This window comes from Anas acuta, chromosome 18 (assembly GCF_963932015.1).
Source record: "Anas acuta chromosome 18, bAnaAcu1.1, whole genome shotgun sequence".
Classification (NCBI taxonomy): domain Eukaryota; kingdom Metazoa; phylum Chordata; class Aves; order Anseriformes; family Anatidae; genus Anas; species Anas acuta.
In genome coordinates this window covers 5,263,309-5,279,266 of record NC_088996.1, presented here as the reverse complement: position 1 = coordinate 5,279,266, position 15,958 = coordinate 5,263,309, and the positions used below count along the sequence as shown (strand labels likewise).

General features: G+C 54.2%; 1 protein-coding gene across 5 annotated transcripts in view; it reads right to left on the bottom strand.

Moving 5' to 3' along the window:
- The window catches only part of MGAT5B (alpha-1,6-mannosylglycoprotein 6-beta-N-acetylglucosaminyltransferase B), a 56,273-nt gene that overhangs the window by 24,339 nt on the left and 15,976 nt on the right, over nucleotides 1-15,958 (bottom strand). For 4 of the 5 annotated variants that reach the window (XM_068655101.1, XM_068655099.1, XM_068655102.1 and 1 more), the window contains exons 3-7: nucleotides 11,779-11,923; nucleotides 2,380-2,492; nucleotides 1,874-1,947; nucleotides 605-775; nucleotides 4-168 (exon numbers count right to left, since the gene is read on the bottom strand). In XM_068655101.1, the coding sequence (XP_068511202.1) occupies nucleotides 4-168; nucleotides 605-775; nucleotides 1,874-1,947; nucleotides 2,380-2,492; nucleotides 11,779-11,923 (668 nt within the window). Of the gene's footprint in view, nucleotides 1-3; nucleotides 169-604; nucleotides 776-1,873; nucleotides 1,948-2,379; nucleotides 2,493-4,786; nucleotides 5,112-11,778; nucleotides 11,924-15,958 lie in introns of those variants that run through there. The other variant, XM_068655104.1, reaches the window with a different exon arrangement.

Below are 15,958 nucleotides of genomic sequence, written 5' to 3'. Positions count from 1 at the left end.
TACGTGTTTCTGGTCTCTTTGCCGCCCCTTCAGCTTCTGCTCGAGGCGCCGGGCGGCCCGCAGCCACTGCTGGGCCAGGTGCCGGATCCTTTTCTTCATGAAGCTGAGCGACTCCTTGCCCGTGCCCACCAGCTCCAGCAGGCGAGCCAGGTCGCTCCGGAAAGCTGCCTGCAGGAGAAGGGAGAGATGTTTTGTGCCTGCTGGGCACTGGCAAGAAAAGTACTGATTTTTTTTTTTTTCCCCAAAAAAACAAACAGTTGGAGAGGGATGGCTTCACTTGGGAAGCCTGGCGCAGAGGACAGGTGGGAGAAGCGGGGGATTTTAGGGGTTGCTTCCCCTTCTTGTTGCCTCTCAGCTCGGCTCTTGATGTCAGGGACATGGAAAAACCCTTGGACTGCCCACGCCTGGGGATGGCAGCGACATTGGGGTGCCCAGGGCAGCCCCAACCAGCCCCCCTTGCGCCACGGTGAATGCCACGCATCCAAGGTGCCTTCCCAACCAAACCACCCCCCTCTCATGAGAATTGGTGCTGGGGACTGCCCCGGGGACATTTATTGCAGCAGCTCCGTGCCCGTCACATCCCCCCCGGTGTCCCCAACCTTACCTGGGCGCGGGGTGGTGGCGGGGGGGACGGGGCGGCCGCCGTCTGGTTCCTCCAGGGCAGGGGAGGGCAGAACCACTCGACTTCGCTGAGGTAGATGAGGAATGAGCACTCGGTGCCGTCCACGCCAAAAAATGCATAGCAGGGGTCAGAGGTCCACCGGGCCCTCATCCACTGCAAAGGGGGCAAAGAAATATGGGGGGCTTGTCCCTGGTGCAGGGACCCTCTCCCCCCGAGCTACATTGGGGTTTGGAGGTGAGGGCAGGGGGACAAATGGTGAGGAACTGCTGGAAAAGGACGGGGTGGTTGTGCTCCTTTTTTTTATGATTTTTTTTTGTGTGTATTTTTTTTCCCACCAGCTCCAGTTCTTCCCCCAGACCGGAGTCATTACCTCCTAGGAAACGATGCGCTATGGGGACTTCTTCCCATCCCCTGTGCCAGGGCTACGGATTTCACAGCCCCAGGCACACGGCGGGGTGAGGAGGCAGATCCAGCAGCCATCCCATCCCCGTGAAGGATTTCACGTGCAGGAGAACAACCAGCGACCGCAGCCCCCATTCATCATCCCCCCCGCCCGGCTCCTGCCAGCCTCTTCCTAATTCAACTCCAAAACCAAATCTCCTCGGGAGACAGGTCGCAGCGCCTGCTATGTAAAATGCACCAATCACCCAGACAGGAGATCGAATTACAGCCTTCCACAATTAAATTACATCCCGAATTCGCTCCAATCGTGGACAGAAAGGGTGCCTCATGCTAGGGGAGGTGGAAAACGCAACACCCCGGTGTCATTTCAATGTACCCTTCAGTGTCTTTGCAGGGAGACTCAGCCCTGCAGGATCCTGAGCTGGAAGCAGGAGGCCGGGGAGGGGAAAGGAGAGGGAGATGCTTTTAATTAGTTCATGTAAATATGCTCTCTGACAAAGCAATCGTGCTCCAGGCCAAATGCCAGGCTGCGCCGAGGTGTAAGGAGCGCGCCGTGGCGGGCAGGACGCGGTGTTTGCGATCGAGGTCCCTGCCACCTTAACAAGATGCTCTTCTGCGACACGCTGAGGTTATTCCCCAGACACCGGCACTGCTCCAGATATTTAAAGAAGATGTGACAGTGCTTTCTCCTCGCCGTGCTTCTGTCATTAAACACAGAAAATACCGGCAGGGAGAGACAGACTCAGGGAGTTGAGCCCGCTGCTGCCTGCCAGCCGCCGGGTCCCCAGCCCTTCCCCGCTGCTCGAAGCCTTTCCCAGCAGTTTCCAGTTGGGGTCAGCCCCGACTCACCTCCACCTTCCCAGCGCAGTCAGGGTATTTGGGGTCCCTGGGCACCTCGCACTGGTCCCTCCTGCCGTCCCCCACTGCGGAGAGAGGAGTCGGGTGAGGCAGCGCCGGCTGGAGCCACGCGAGGGGATGGGATGGGATGGGGCTGGCAGCCCCCGGGCATCACGAGGCAATGTTTTTAGGAGAAAACTAGGGCTGCCGGAGATCAGGGAGTGGGAGTTCCCACCCAGGCTCCTCTTCCTGGCTATAACAGGAAGGCGAGAGCCCCAGAAACCACGCTCAGATCAAAGATGCTGCCACCACGCGCTGCATCCGCACTGAGCTGCCCCGAGCGGTGCCAGGAGCTCTGCCCGAGGGCTCCGTGTGCTCCCCTTGGTTTTGCAGACTGGAGCGGGTTATATAGCCTCAGATCAGCATCCACCCTGCATTTTTACCAAGTTCTCCAGGGCAGGATCTCCCTGTTGCACCCTTGTACTGTGTCGGAGCCCAGCTGTGTGCAGGACACTTACTTTTTGCGCTCATGAGGCTGTTCCGGAGAATCTGATCTACTTTTATTGCGATGTCCGAGACGTTTTGAGCGATAGCTTGGATTCTCTCCATCAAACCAGCTGCTGGCTGGAACCTGGGAATAAAGCAGATACACCCTGAAAACAGCCCCAAAACCCAGGCAGAGCTGAGCTGTGGGGTGCAACATGGGAGCGCCTCATCCTGCACGGGCTTGGCACCAAGCTCAGTAGCTTCAAAGAGATTAGGCTCTAAAACAGCATAAATCGGTTTTCTGCTATTTTTTTTTCCAGTGTGCTCATAAACACAGATATAGCCATGCATTTTACATGGGGAAGTATTAAATATGCCGGGGAAATCTGTTTTCCTTATTTCAGACGTGCTATGTTTGAAAATCCTCTGCTGCGATTGTTGGTCTCACAGTGCGTGCAGGAAGGCTGGGGGGAGAAAAGAACCAAAAATCAAGCCAAAGGATGAACAAAACAACAGAGGGCGAAGGACAGAGCCACACCACAAAGCGTGCAGGACATGTGGGTGGCCCGAACCACCACCAAGGGGCGGGTGGATTTCCACTCCCCCTGCTGAGGTGCAGTGCATGAGAGCTTTGGGGAAAGGGGGACAGCTATGGGGACAGCTTCAGGGACAGGGCCATCGGCAGCACAGCCTGAGCTGGCCTTGAGCTCAGTGTCACAGCCCCCACAGAGCACGTGGGGACCTTCCTGGTACAGATAGAGATCAAATGCCACCAGTGTGAGCTGCTGTAACATGTACATGAGCTAAGGCTCCTGATCAATGCCGTCCTGGGTAAGCAGCACCATTAAACCCCTCTACACCACACACCAAGCGGCACAAGTGACAGCACTGCGAAGATGCCCGATGTCAATTAAAACCTGGTGTAATTTACACAAAGGCAGGAAAATTCAATCCACTAGCAGTGGTGCCCTGCCTCGCTTGGTGAGGGGCAGGATCTCCACCTCCGATGCCTCGCTTACCATTTCTACTGCAAACGATGCCCTGATGAGCTTGGTTATCATGGAAAATAATTCTCCCTTCTGCAGCGTCAGGGCCATGAGCTTTTCCTGCTGCTGCTGAGATCGTTATAATACAAAGAAATGTCCTAAGCAGGGAGCAAACCCAAAAGGACTACCTTGAATACTCCCGGCACAGAAATAGGGACTGATACCAGGTCCTTCCCCCTGAAGTTTTATGCTTTTTCTCCAGCGGATCACTGAACCTGGAGGCTGGGATTTAAAGCACCTCTGTCCTCAAGGCTAAAAAAATCCTGGTTTTATGAACCGATACTGCTCCGGCTGTTGATTTAAAGTCCATTCTCCGGCAGCAAGCAGCCCACATTTTTCCTTCTGGCATGGTTTATGACCATCGATACTCAAGCTGCATACCTCTACGGGGAGCCACATATCTTAGGCTTTTAAGAAATAATAATTAAATGCAGAGGACACCATTGCCCCCAAGTAACTTCCAACCTTTCGCAGAGAATAAAGCCCAGGTCTCCTGCCAGCTGCTGTAACTGCTGAAACAGGGAGATTCCTCATGAGACCCTGGCAAAATACAGACACAGAAATGACCTACGACAAGCTGGGCTTGTGAGCGTGGCTCCGAGGAGACAAAATGCTCCCAGTCTGAGGGCAAAAGTGCTCAGCCAGCCCTGAAAGCTCTCAAAGCCCTGGTTTTTGGTAGCTTTTTTCCACCAGGAAGCCGTGGTCAGTTCATGCAGGTGATGAGCACGCACGGACTAAAAAAATAAAAGGCCAGGACTGGCAGGTGAGGATCAAACATCTCCAGAATTACTGAATTTACAGCCAACGAGCCCAGCCTCCTGCTGTAACAACAGGAGGGGGACGAAGGCTTGGCAGGAATGCTCCTCGGGTTTCTCCAGCACTCACAGCAAAGCAAAAGGATGGGCACAGACACAGCAGCCCTGCTCCAAAACACCTAAATCAGGGCACGGTCCAACCTCTACCTGCAGCCAGAAGCTGCCCCAAGACCTGGCCAAGTCCAATCCAGCCCCCAGCAGTCAGGAGAATCCCAATGATTGGAGGCAGCCTCGGTCTCCATCTCCTCCCTGAGAACCCCCAGACATCAGCAAGGACCAAGCACTGGCACTTCCAAACATAAAATCAGGATCTTCACCCCAAATAAATGGCTCAGCCCCACAGCCAGCACCGATCCTGCTCAGTGCCACCAGATCTGGCCCGGTGCCTGTCAGTTCACCCAGCTCCTGCAGCAGCTCTTCCCCAAATACAAAGGCTTTGAGGCTTTGATGTAAGATGTGTGTTTGATCACGGCATGCCAGCAGCACTCGCAGCTCTCCGAAACAAGACAGCCGTGTCGTGTTGGGCTTCCCACAAAGCACAGGAGGGTTACCTGAGAGGAGACGAAAACCGAACTGACCTGGATCAAGAAGCCAAGGGGATATTTCGCTCCCTTCAGCTATTCTGGAGCTGAAATGTCCAGTGTGGTCCTTGGCACGTTTTATATATTAAAAGGAAGGAGTAACTGCAGAAAACATCCTGAATCATGCTCAGTCTCGCACCACCTGCCCCTTTACTCTTCAAATCAACCTCCTCCAACCCCCCCCCCTGCTTTGGGCACTGAGTTCCAAGGGCTTTGGGTGCAGCACCCAGCCCGCCGCCTCCTCTGCTGGGCAGCAAGGCACAGCTCGAGCAGCAAATTTCATTTAAGGTGCTAACGAGACGAGAAAGAGGTTAAGCAGAAGTTACATCAGCTATCATTAAAGCGATTTGTCACCTGGGTAGAGGACAAGGAAATAAAACACCAAAGGCAAAACCTCCAAGGCAAAGAGGTTTCCTGCAGCTCCTCAGAATTCGATACCTTAATCCTTAGCACCTGGAGACACTGGGAAGGACAAGCTAAGTGGCTCGTTCTGCTAAATGACAGCTCAGCAGAACAGAAAGGTGGCTCGTTATCCAAAAACAGCAGTGAAATCACAAAATGTTTACCCAGCATGAGAAGCAGGGTGCGGAGTCACGGCACGTGGCTGGAACAGGACGGTGCCTGGAAGGGACCGGGCAGGACACGCTCCATGTGCCGCAAAGCCTGGTCCTTGTGGGGTCTCAGCCTGTGGGTGCAGCCCCCACCAGCACAGCAGGATGAAAAGCTCTTTACCAGCAACCCTGCTGCACAGGGAGCAGCAATGGGCCCCTTCTTTCCTTCTTGCTTTTTAAATTTTTCTCTAGTGACGATATAAATGCCACCGAAACGCACTGGGGCTATGCCAGCTATTGAAACTATAGTAAATTACTACAGGTTTTCTAGAAGAAATTTTTCCCTGGGACCTTAAAACCATTTACTACGGCAAATACAGTACTTTTACTTCTAACCATCAATATTGATTTCATCTTTATTATTTTCAGATTTATACTTCCCCGTGTTGATTACGATTCAGATCACAGGGTGGCTTATAACGCACTGTATACAGTATTCATCTCATTTCAAAAACTGCTATTAAGATGTATCTTTCCCCACAGGCAGATCATTTGCCATATAATGTAGCCAGAGGTTGAATTTTCCTTTACTTTTTTATACATTAATTTGGTTCCCTTCACTTTGTCTCTCACTCGCAACCCTGCAGCAGAGGCTCAGACTCAAGCTTGTTTATCCCTTTACAAGGCACCGTATTTTTATTGCCTTTTATAAAAAGTGGCATTATGAAAAGATGAATCTCTTTCTATTTGTGCGTTGTCTTCATAATACAAACCCTAAGCATATTTGTTTGCTCATCCTATATTTCTTGCTATTAACTGCTGAAAGCAGTGACTTTGGAGGACCGCTACAGATGGGGAAAAGCAGATGTTTTGAAGATGCATCAACAAACGCAACGTTCGTACAGAGCCGTTTACCAAAGGACTTCAACTTGTTCACGACGACGTCTGTGCTGTCATTTGCCTCTTTAGCCTCTTTAAAGATTTTTTTTTTTTTTGCCCAAAGACACGAGGCAGAAGAGACAGCCGAGCACAAACCGTGTCTGCCCAGCTGCACCACAGGACAGGGAACCCAAATCCCAAGGGGCACTGATGGCAAACCTTCTATCCACATCCTTGTGTGCATCCCCAAGTCCCCTCCAAGGGGATGGCTTGCACTCAAAAACACAAACAGAGAAATAAAAAAAACCCTTAGGGCAGGGAGGTTGCCTGCCGGCTGCTGCTCTCCCCAAATTTCGGATCGCTGCCCCCTGTACCGCAGCTCACAACAGGGGCTGCGGGGGTTGGCCAGGTGCCCCATTCATGAGGACCAGCCACACATCTAGTGTTTATTTAAGTTCTGAACCTGGATTTATCGCCAGAAATCTGGTACTGGAGCACGTCCACAAGCTTTGCTTGGCCTTGCCACACAGCCATAAGTGGCCGTGAGAAACACTGAGCCCCGTGGGGTGCCACGATGGGAGTTTGGAAAGGTTCAAAGCCATAGGGAGCAGAGGAAAAGCCCACAGCCTTTCTATCAACCTGGCAGAAAAGCACAATTAAAGAAGAAAAAAAAAAAAAAAAAAAAAAGAGGGAAAAATAGGGAAAAAAAAAAAAAAAACAGGCAAAGGTGAGCAAAACACAGGGCAGCGGCAAGCCCTGCTGCACACCACATTTTTGGGAATCCCATAGCTGACAAGGCACAAAGTTCAGCAAGATGTGGGGCTGGGGCACGCCCCCCATGCTCCCCAGCCTCATTACGGCCCCTGGTGGTCCCCTGGGTGCCCCAGATCCCATCCCAGCACAGGTACGGTGCCGCTGATCCCCTGGAGCTGTGCACTAAACCCTGTGCAACCGAGAAGGGTTTTATGCTTCACAGGCAGCCCCGGCTGGTCAACCGGATAAAAATAAAAAATTGCATTAAAAAAAAAAAAACATATCACAGAACCGTGCACGCTTCAAATATAATTTCTGGTATCTCTGTATTCAGCAATCTTTTTCATTACATCTCAGGGCTGAGACAAACAGCTCAATCTCCTCTCCGTGAATACTTGAATAAAGACCCGAGATCGCTCGGGCTCTGTTTGCACTCTTTGTGAATTCATATCGGGCAAATAACCCGGAGAATGTATTATTTCAGGACAGGACCATGCCAGGGAAACTCATTTGAAGCAAATATTGGATGCTGCACGAGCAGAGCTGCTGCCGAGCTCCTCCAGTCGAGCTACTTCAGCAAATTGTGGGAAGGAAACCACGCGGGTGACCGGCCCCGGCTGTCCAAATGACAGATCACGTTGTAAATACCGGGGCATTTTCCTCACTGAAGTGCTTCGATTTCTTTTAATTTCCATTTACCGCAGGTGACGTTCTGCACAAAAATGCATTTAAAGGCTCAGGCCCTGAGCGAGCCGCAGCGCCCCTTGGGGAGGCTCTGCCTTCGCAGGGAGCAGGCAGCACATTTCCCAGGAAATAAGGTCCCTGATGAAAACCTGGCCCAGCTTCCCAATCAGGGGGGTATCGCAGCCCTGCACCGAGCACCCCGCGCATATTTCCGCACAAGCAGAACTTGCCAGCCACGTGTAATCAAGATTGTTAATTAAAATATTTTACGAATGCTATAAGCTGCTGGGGGAGCCTTCCCGAGCTGGATACGAGGCTGCAGCCGCAAGCCCAAGCCCTCTTCTTCCTAACGCCTTGTGGGGCAGAACAGATCCCAGCCCTAAGCACAGGTGTCAGCGAGTTTTATTCCTGTGAACACGAAGGGTCAGAGATACAAGGGTTACAAGCTCAGTCACCTCGATGTACCTTAATCTTTGTTTTATTGGGGCATAAATCAGAGGTATTTGCTCAGGTACTCTGATGCCTGCAGGCTGCCAGAAATGGCCTTTGGGGGGCCCTGGAGATGTCACCACGCATGGCAAGCTGCTGAGAATGACATCCAAAAGCAACCTGCCCAAAAGTTAGATGAAAATACCGATTTTGCCCACGTGAGGCTGTGCTGTGGGCACTGTGGGAGGATGCCCCTCATCTCCCGCGGGTACTGAGGGCTCTCCAGCCACAAGCTGCCCGAGGTGACTCGAGCACAGCTCCAAACCAACAGGAGAGCACTTTAACTCCACGCGCTAACCCATTGAGAAGCCTCCTTGGCAAAGCCCTGCGTAAGGCAGCCCCCGGCACATCGACATTTCGGGCTGAAAATGAACAAAAAGCAAAGCCTGCTGAAGAACTGACCACATCAAACAGAGCTGGAGGTGCTGGGGGGGTGCAAACCCAGGAGCAAGGGGGGAGAGGAGCCGGGTGCTGCCATGGGGACCCCAACATCAGCAGCAGCGTCCCCAAGGTGCTCCTCGATGGCAGCAATTTGGGGACAAACGGAGCTGGGCAGGACGCAGGAACCCCATCCGTTCGGTGACACACTGTGAGACCTGTAATTACCGGGGGAATTTGGAGTCATGTAACGATTACAAGAACAAATACTTTAAGCGCATGGAAATTAACTGAGCCCTGGCAGTAATTAAGCTTGAAGATTAATCAGTCATTAGCAAATAACACTCTTCGTCTGCTAACCACTACGCAGGGCCGAGGGGCAGCAGGGCAGGGCACCGGCACACAGACCCCAGCCTGGGACCCCTGCTGCCACCTCCCATGTGGGGACAGCCCCAGGATGGGGACCAGGGCTCCCCCAAGCCCCCAGCTCTGGCATTTTTGGGGTCCATTTAGGATCATCCACCTCGCACCCGCTCCATCCTTCCCCAAACTCTTTCCAACAGGGCACTGGTGTTTCCCCTGCTGGCTAACATTTCCCCTGCCCAGCAAACAGCTCTCCAGGAGGCTTCCATAAGCACTTCTAATTTCCTTCCCTCCGATGATTTACGAGGGTTGCATTCAATTAACAGCGGCATTGATTTTCCTGCAGCTGACTGGCAGCCTGCTGGCGCTTGGTACAAAAGCCACCGCTCACCTTCCCACACGGGCAGGGAGCACAAACGGCTGGAAAAGGGCTCAGGAATCCCAGGGACAGGCAGGGTGCTGCAGCTGGTGCCCCCTAACCCAGCGTGAAAAAACAGAGATCTTCCCAAAAAAACTCTGGGCACCTCCTCTAGGGCAGATTTTGGATGCTTGGGTGTACCAAAACCATCTCTGAAGCCCTGCAGGGGTGACGCACAGAGGCAACCACGCATGCTCAGCCTCAGGCAGCACCTACGGAGCTGAAGATGATTTTTGCCATCTTGGGGAGCCTTCCAGCTGTGTAAAGACACTAAGGACCATCAACCCCACCAGCTTCATCCGCTGTTTGGGATGTTCCCAGGGAATAATTTATAAGGAGCACAAGGTGAGGAGCTGGCAGAAGTTGCCCCTGCCGTGGGATATTCTGCCCCTGAAAACGGAGGCAGCTGTAATTGCCAGCACTCGGTGCCATCTCAGAGGAGCCACAAAACATAGAGGATGCTCTGAGGAGGTCTGTCAGCCCCCATCCTCCATGGTCTCCCTGCCCCAGACTCAGCAGATGAATCAGCCCCCCCCTCAGCCCTGCCATTAGAAACCCAGAGCTGTGACACCCCACAGCCAGGGTCACTGCTAGGTGTCACCCCCACGTGTCCCCAAGGGCCACTCGTCCCTCCGAGGTGCCTGAGACCACCCTGGACCCACCTGGGACAAGCAGCTCCGCAGGGCTGCTGCCACCCAGAGTGACATTTCCCTCCAAAGCGATCGCTGCCAGCCCACAGAAACACTTCTAAGCTCATCTTTTGGCTGCTGATGTACAGAAATTACCATAACCTGGAATCGCTCGTTCTTTTAATGAGAAATTGGCCAAAAACGTCATCAGACCGGAGCCAGCGCCTTCCAGTCTAGCAGCCACGTCCCTTCCTGGGCAGGATTGCTGCTGTCCTGCTCATGTCCCCAGCCACCAGCCAGCCCCGCGACGACAACATCCCCAGCAGCTGCCGTCACGCAGACGAACGATGTTTTTCAGTGGTTCAAATCCCATTACTGAAAAGGCAGGAGCGCGCACTTGCAGGCTTCCTGTGCAACACTAATTCGTGCGTGCACTCAGTTCAGCGCAGCCCAGCCTTTAATTGCAGGCTCTCTTACTCTATTTTCCATTAGAGGTGCAGAAGAGACTCGGAAGGGAAGCGAGGGAGAGGAGTGGAAATGATCGTGGAAACACCGAGGTGCAGAAACCCTCACCAGCCACCGAGCAGAAACAAAACGCTGCAGCCTTGGTGACCTCGGTGACAAGGTGCAGGGCAGCGGGGACAATTGCGTGTCACATCCCTGCACCGTGTCACCGTGTCACCACTCCGCCTGAGCAAAGCCTGCTCTGCATTTTCCCAGCCTCACAGACCTTGCCACAAGCACTGCCCTTTGTTTTTTTCCCCACCTCTGCCCCTCCATATTCAAGTTCCTTTACCTACTATATTTTTGCAGGATGTGGAGTGACAGCAAATTGGTATGAATAAAGGTTCAAAGCCTCCCTAGCAAAGGGTAAATCTCTTTGGTAAATCAGCACGTTGTGATTTGAAGGCTCCTTTCACGCCATCGGCACGTGGCACGGAGGCAGCCCGCATACCACAGGAGCACCAGCGCCGTGCCATGGGTGTTTCAGGGCTGGCCAGTTTGCTGCTATTTCATTTTTAGCCTCGCTCAGCTCCAACACTGGACATCTCAGCCCCGTGTCCCAAAGCACAGCCATTTCAGTGGCTGTTTCAGCTTGGCATTTCCGAAAGGGAGGATGGAGAGGGCGGGAGAGGAAGCTGTGGGGCTGGTGGCTCGGTGCCAGGCAGGACACCCGGGCTTTGTTCCCTCCAAAACCCATATTAGATTAATTTTTATCGCTTTACATCCTGGGCAGACCATACAACCACCACCCACCTGGGGCTGCTGCCTGCACGGGAGGTGCGACACCTCCTTATCCTCTGCAGGACACAGCAGCACCGGGTGAGGCTGGGATTTCCCAGATCCTCCCCATGGTGCCAGGCATCACCTGAGCAGCGATTTGGAGCCTCAGCTGCAGGCAACCCATCCCCTGCGGTGCTCCTGCCGCAGCAGCAAGCCCGATGGAGATGTGTTTGCAGGGAGAACGTGAGCGCAGAGCAGCAGAGCTCGCTCTGGGGGTTGATGGCAGAGGGAGCACAGCCCCTTTGCACCACGTCCTGCTCCAACCCACCTCCAGCTCTGCCACGGCACAGCGGTGAAGAGATGCTCCTCCACGCTGCCACACCACCAGTGGGCACAAGGTAACCCCAAAGTTCATGGGAACTTCAGAAATCCCCCCCCAAAACCTTTCCAAACACCACCGATGCGGATTTCTCCATACCCTGTGCCCTGGGGAGCTCTGCCAGCAGCTCAGCCCAGGAGTTTTGACACCGCAGAACACACTGGGGGGCTTTTTGCTTCTGCAATTCCCCCGTGCCTGTGATCTGGAGGCCAGCAGCAGTGCCCAGGGCGCAGCCGACTGACCTGTCCAGAGGGAAGCGCGCTTCGTCCCCTTTGTGGAAGTCGGTGCTGTTCTCCAGCCGGGCCAGGATGTCCATCCTCTTCATCAGCAGCTCCAGCATGTCGCTCATCCGCCGCAGCACCCCTCGGGACTCCAGCGCGCCCATCACTGCAGGGCACAAAGAGCAAGGGGACACGGTCACAGCTGGGCGAGGAGACAGCGAGACCCCCCCGCGACGCTTCAACCCCGAGCTGCCCCTGTGCAGCCAGCCCCACGGGTGGGTTTGGGGTGTTTGGGGCTGTCTCCGTGCCCTGCACATCCCCTCCCTGGCTTTTCAGCCCCATACCCATCGTCGTGCCCAAGGTGCAGAGCTCAGACTAATCCCTGCCTGTGCCCGAATTTATCCATGCTGCAGATCTCATCAGCAGCTGCACCAGCCCAAGCCCTCTCTGGGCACAAACTCCTGGCACACCCACCCGATCCTGCCTGTCTCAAGTGCTTACAGAAACCAAACTTCATTCTGGAGCACTGAACAAGCCTCCTTTTGTTACACGCTTCTATTTTTCACTCTGCAGGACCCACCTAGCCCAGCATCCTGCCTTTGGCAGCAGCCTAAGGTGAATTGTTTAGGGAAAAGCACAAGAAACAGAGCAAATCCCCACTCCTCCCTCAGCACATCCTCCCAGCAACACCAATTTTCCTACTGCAGAGAAAAAAAAGAAATCCTTTCTACCCAAACCAACTACAGGATGGGTGCCCCAGGCTCTGGAAATCGCTCGCTGTTTGTACATTGCATCTCAGCAAATTCCTCCAGCAGGGAAAAACCCCTGATTCCCAGCCCCATTTTGCACTCTGCTTGCTTCGGGCTGGCACGGCACCAACCAGCGTTGTGCTGAAATTGCTGGCGGCCGAGCTCCCCGAGCCCCCAGACCGGCAACACGCGGGGTCCTGGTTTGATCTTCTGCCTGGTGACAGGCAGCCCCGAGCCCCGAGCCAAGGAACGGAAAATAAAGCTCCCGTTTCATCTCAGCGTGCTTCATTTCATGTCCGTAATAACTTAATCAGCGCATGATCCCCCAACTTCTCCCGTTTAGCTTATCTCCACTCACATGTGCTTGTCGAGAGGCAGCACACATTTCGTTTACGGAGCAGCAGGAGATGCACAGACGGATGCTCCGGGGGGCTACCGGGATCTGGGCACCTCTCCTGCTGCCGCAGACGGCCACAAACCTGGCTGTGGGGAGGTCGGAGTGCAGCCCCCTGCCCACAGCAAGCAGCACAGGGACCGGCCTGAATGTAGGATCTGTATGTTTGTGGCATCCAAAGGACCGTGGTGTTTATGGCCATGCTGGGATCTGGCTGCCCCAGGAAATCTCCCAAGGTTTGACTCCTGATGCTGTGGTGCTGGAGCCGTGCAGGCAGCAGGATGGGATTCCCAGCTCCGACACAGGAGGGCTGCATCGGGCACCGCAGCTGATCCAGGGGCTTTGGCACCCACGTCCCCCCCTGCACCGGGCTCCTGAGTACCCCAAGGAGCCGGGCAGCGCTGGGTGCTCGCCCCAGCAGCTCTGTGGGTGCTGTGAGAGCATCACATTGCTGCCACGTGCACCTGAGTGTGGTTACATCTGAGCCCTAAACCCTACGGGAAGCTGATGGCAGGCCAGCAGGACCTCGCCAAGGCCAGCAGGAATCTTGCTGCTTGGCTGGGATTATCAACAACACATTATTTTTTTTCTGGCGCTATCCAATAAAATGGGAGAAAAACAAAGAGCGAAAGAAATTCCTAAAAATAAAAAGTCCCATCCATTCCTGAGACTTTCAAACACTCCCTGCGCTCCCATGGCAAGGAGCCAGAGATTTCTGCAGGTGCTCGGGGTCCTGAGCAGCCCCAGACCACCCTGGCCAGGTCCAGGAACGCAGCAGCCACCTTTGCCTACCCTATCACCAAGCCAGAGCCCAATCCTCTGGGTGGGACAGGAGTCACAGCCTTCCTCACTAAAACACAGAACTGCTGGAAAATGTGCAATTAAAAGGTGCTGTGGGGGACAAAAGCGGAAATTTGGAACCTGGAGCCCAATTTGTGGGGGCCAGGGACATCCCCAGACACAGCTGGGCAAATATGGCAAAGACAGAACCGATAAAAATGCTTTGAAATGGGCTTAAGTCAAAAAATCCACCCCAAAAAACGTGTCCTGGGTGGATCAGGAGCCTGCAGCTGTACTGGGAATTGGTGAGGGAGATCCCAGCAGGGGAGCAGGGATGACTTAGAGCCGCTGCTGCCTGCACCGCTCAGAGCCGGGCTGCCCTCGTTTAATTAAGAACACTCATTTAGCCCTGCTGCTCGTTTGAAATTTAAATGGCCGCTCGCAAAGCCCAGGGAGCAGCCAGCTCGGCCCCTTATTAGCACCCAGCCGCACGCAGGTCCCCGTGGAGGAGAGCCAGGAAAAGCCCTCCCGGGGGGCTGCCACCTCCCCACGGAGCCCCCCAGGGTCACCCATGGGCATCCCCCATACCCCAACCCCCCCCGGACCCTGCTGCAGCCCCCCCTGTGCCGGGGGGGTCTCTGCTTTAACTCAGAGCTGTCCTGGCATACGTGTCCCCCCCCTCCGTGCCCTCCCCTGGCTCCAGGAGCGAGGTCCCAGCTCTGCCCATCGCCGCCTCTCCTCTGCTTTTCCCCTTGTTGTTGTTGTTCCAGGAGCTTAAGGAGGATAACGAGGACAATTTGACATTTTTGGCAACCATTATTACATCTCTTGGAAAGCCTGCCTCATTAAGAGCCCCAAAGAAAGGAGGAAAAGTGCTGAAGCCACTCTTTTAAAACACGCAGGAGCCGGGGTTCATTTCTCACCCCGACGCGGGCACTCGCAGCAGCCAGGCAGGGGCTGCGCTGCCCCCAGCCCCCATCTGCGTTTTGCCTGCTCCCCCTCAAATAAAACTCCTTAAAATAATTCACCAGCAAGCTCAGAAGACATCACATCCTCAGACACCTGCCTAGGGTGAGGGCTCCTGCCTGGCTGCGGGGATTTGAGCCTCTAAACCCGTGATGAAGATCCTCGAGAGCATGGCAGGAGGCAGGAAAAACCCAAACCTGAACCAAAACAGCACGAAAACCCAGCGAAACGGCCTCGCAAGCCACTTTCCTCTAAGAAACAAAAAGCGAGAGAGCTGCTAATTACAAAAGAGAAATATTCTAATTACCCTCGATAATCAGCAATGATGGGAGAGAAAACACAAGTAAAACTGCTCAACGGATTAATTGGAGTTTGCCAAAGTGTGACAGGTTCCTGACAGTCTGCTGAGTGGCAGACACTCTTTAAAGGCAATCACCGAACCTGACAGAGGTTTTCATAGTAGCACTATGAAATAATGATTGCAATCAATCATATCTTACTGGATTTCGTGAGACATGCTGGTAAACACAGCGGAGGGAGGAGAATTATTTATGGTGTTTCAGAAGAGCACACAGCTCGGTAATTGGATGAAATCAGGGGAAAAAAGAGAAAGCATCCCCTCCGGGTGATATCTATTGGAAGGAGAAATAGTTTCTCTGCAGAACCGCTGGAGGAGATGGCCAATATGCTCAGATTTGGATGGGTCAGATCCCCGGGGAAGGCACTAATGACACCGGTGTCTTTAAAGCACCTTCTGGGAGCATCTCTGGGCGAGCATCCCACCCACGCGCCCACCTGGCACCAAAAGCTGCAGCAGCAGGAGCCAGGAAGCACACGGGTGGATCCTGCTCCGTGTGCAGGTGGACCTGGTGGGGACAGCGAAATTTGGTGTTGGGTGTGCTGGCGGGGGCTACAGGAGAGCCCAACGTGGGGCTGGGGGCTGTGGGGAGGGAGTGGGGCAAAGTCCAGGCTGTGCTGGGGGGGAGCAGCACATGGGAAGGAGGTTTTCTTGCTGGAGCATCACATTTGGGGACCCTGAGCATCTTTGCCATGCCACCCCAGGCTGCTACACCATTGCTTGTACTCACCCAGAGCTTCTCCAGGTTTTCAGAAGGTTTCTCCTAGGAGAAACACCCGCACTGAGCGGCACGGTCCCCTTAGCTTCTGGGGCTGATTTCAGCCTCCTGGCCCTGCTCAGTGCCCGGACCCAGGTGGCAGCTCCCATCCCTGGGTCACCTCAGACTCATTCTGCCCAGGACAGGTCTCACACTGCTCAGCACCAGCCCGTCAGCCCCAGCTTCATGTCGAGGAG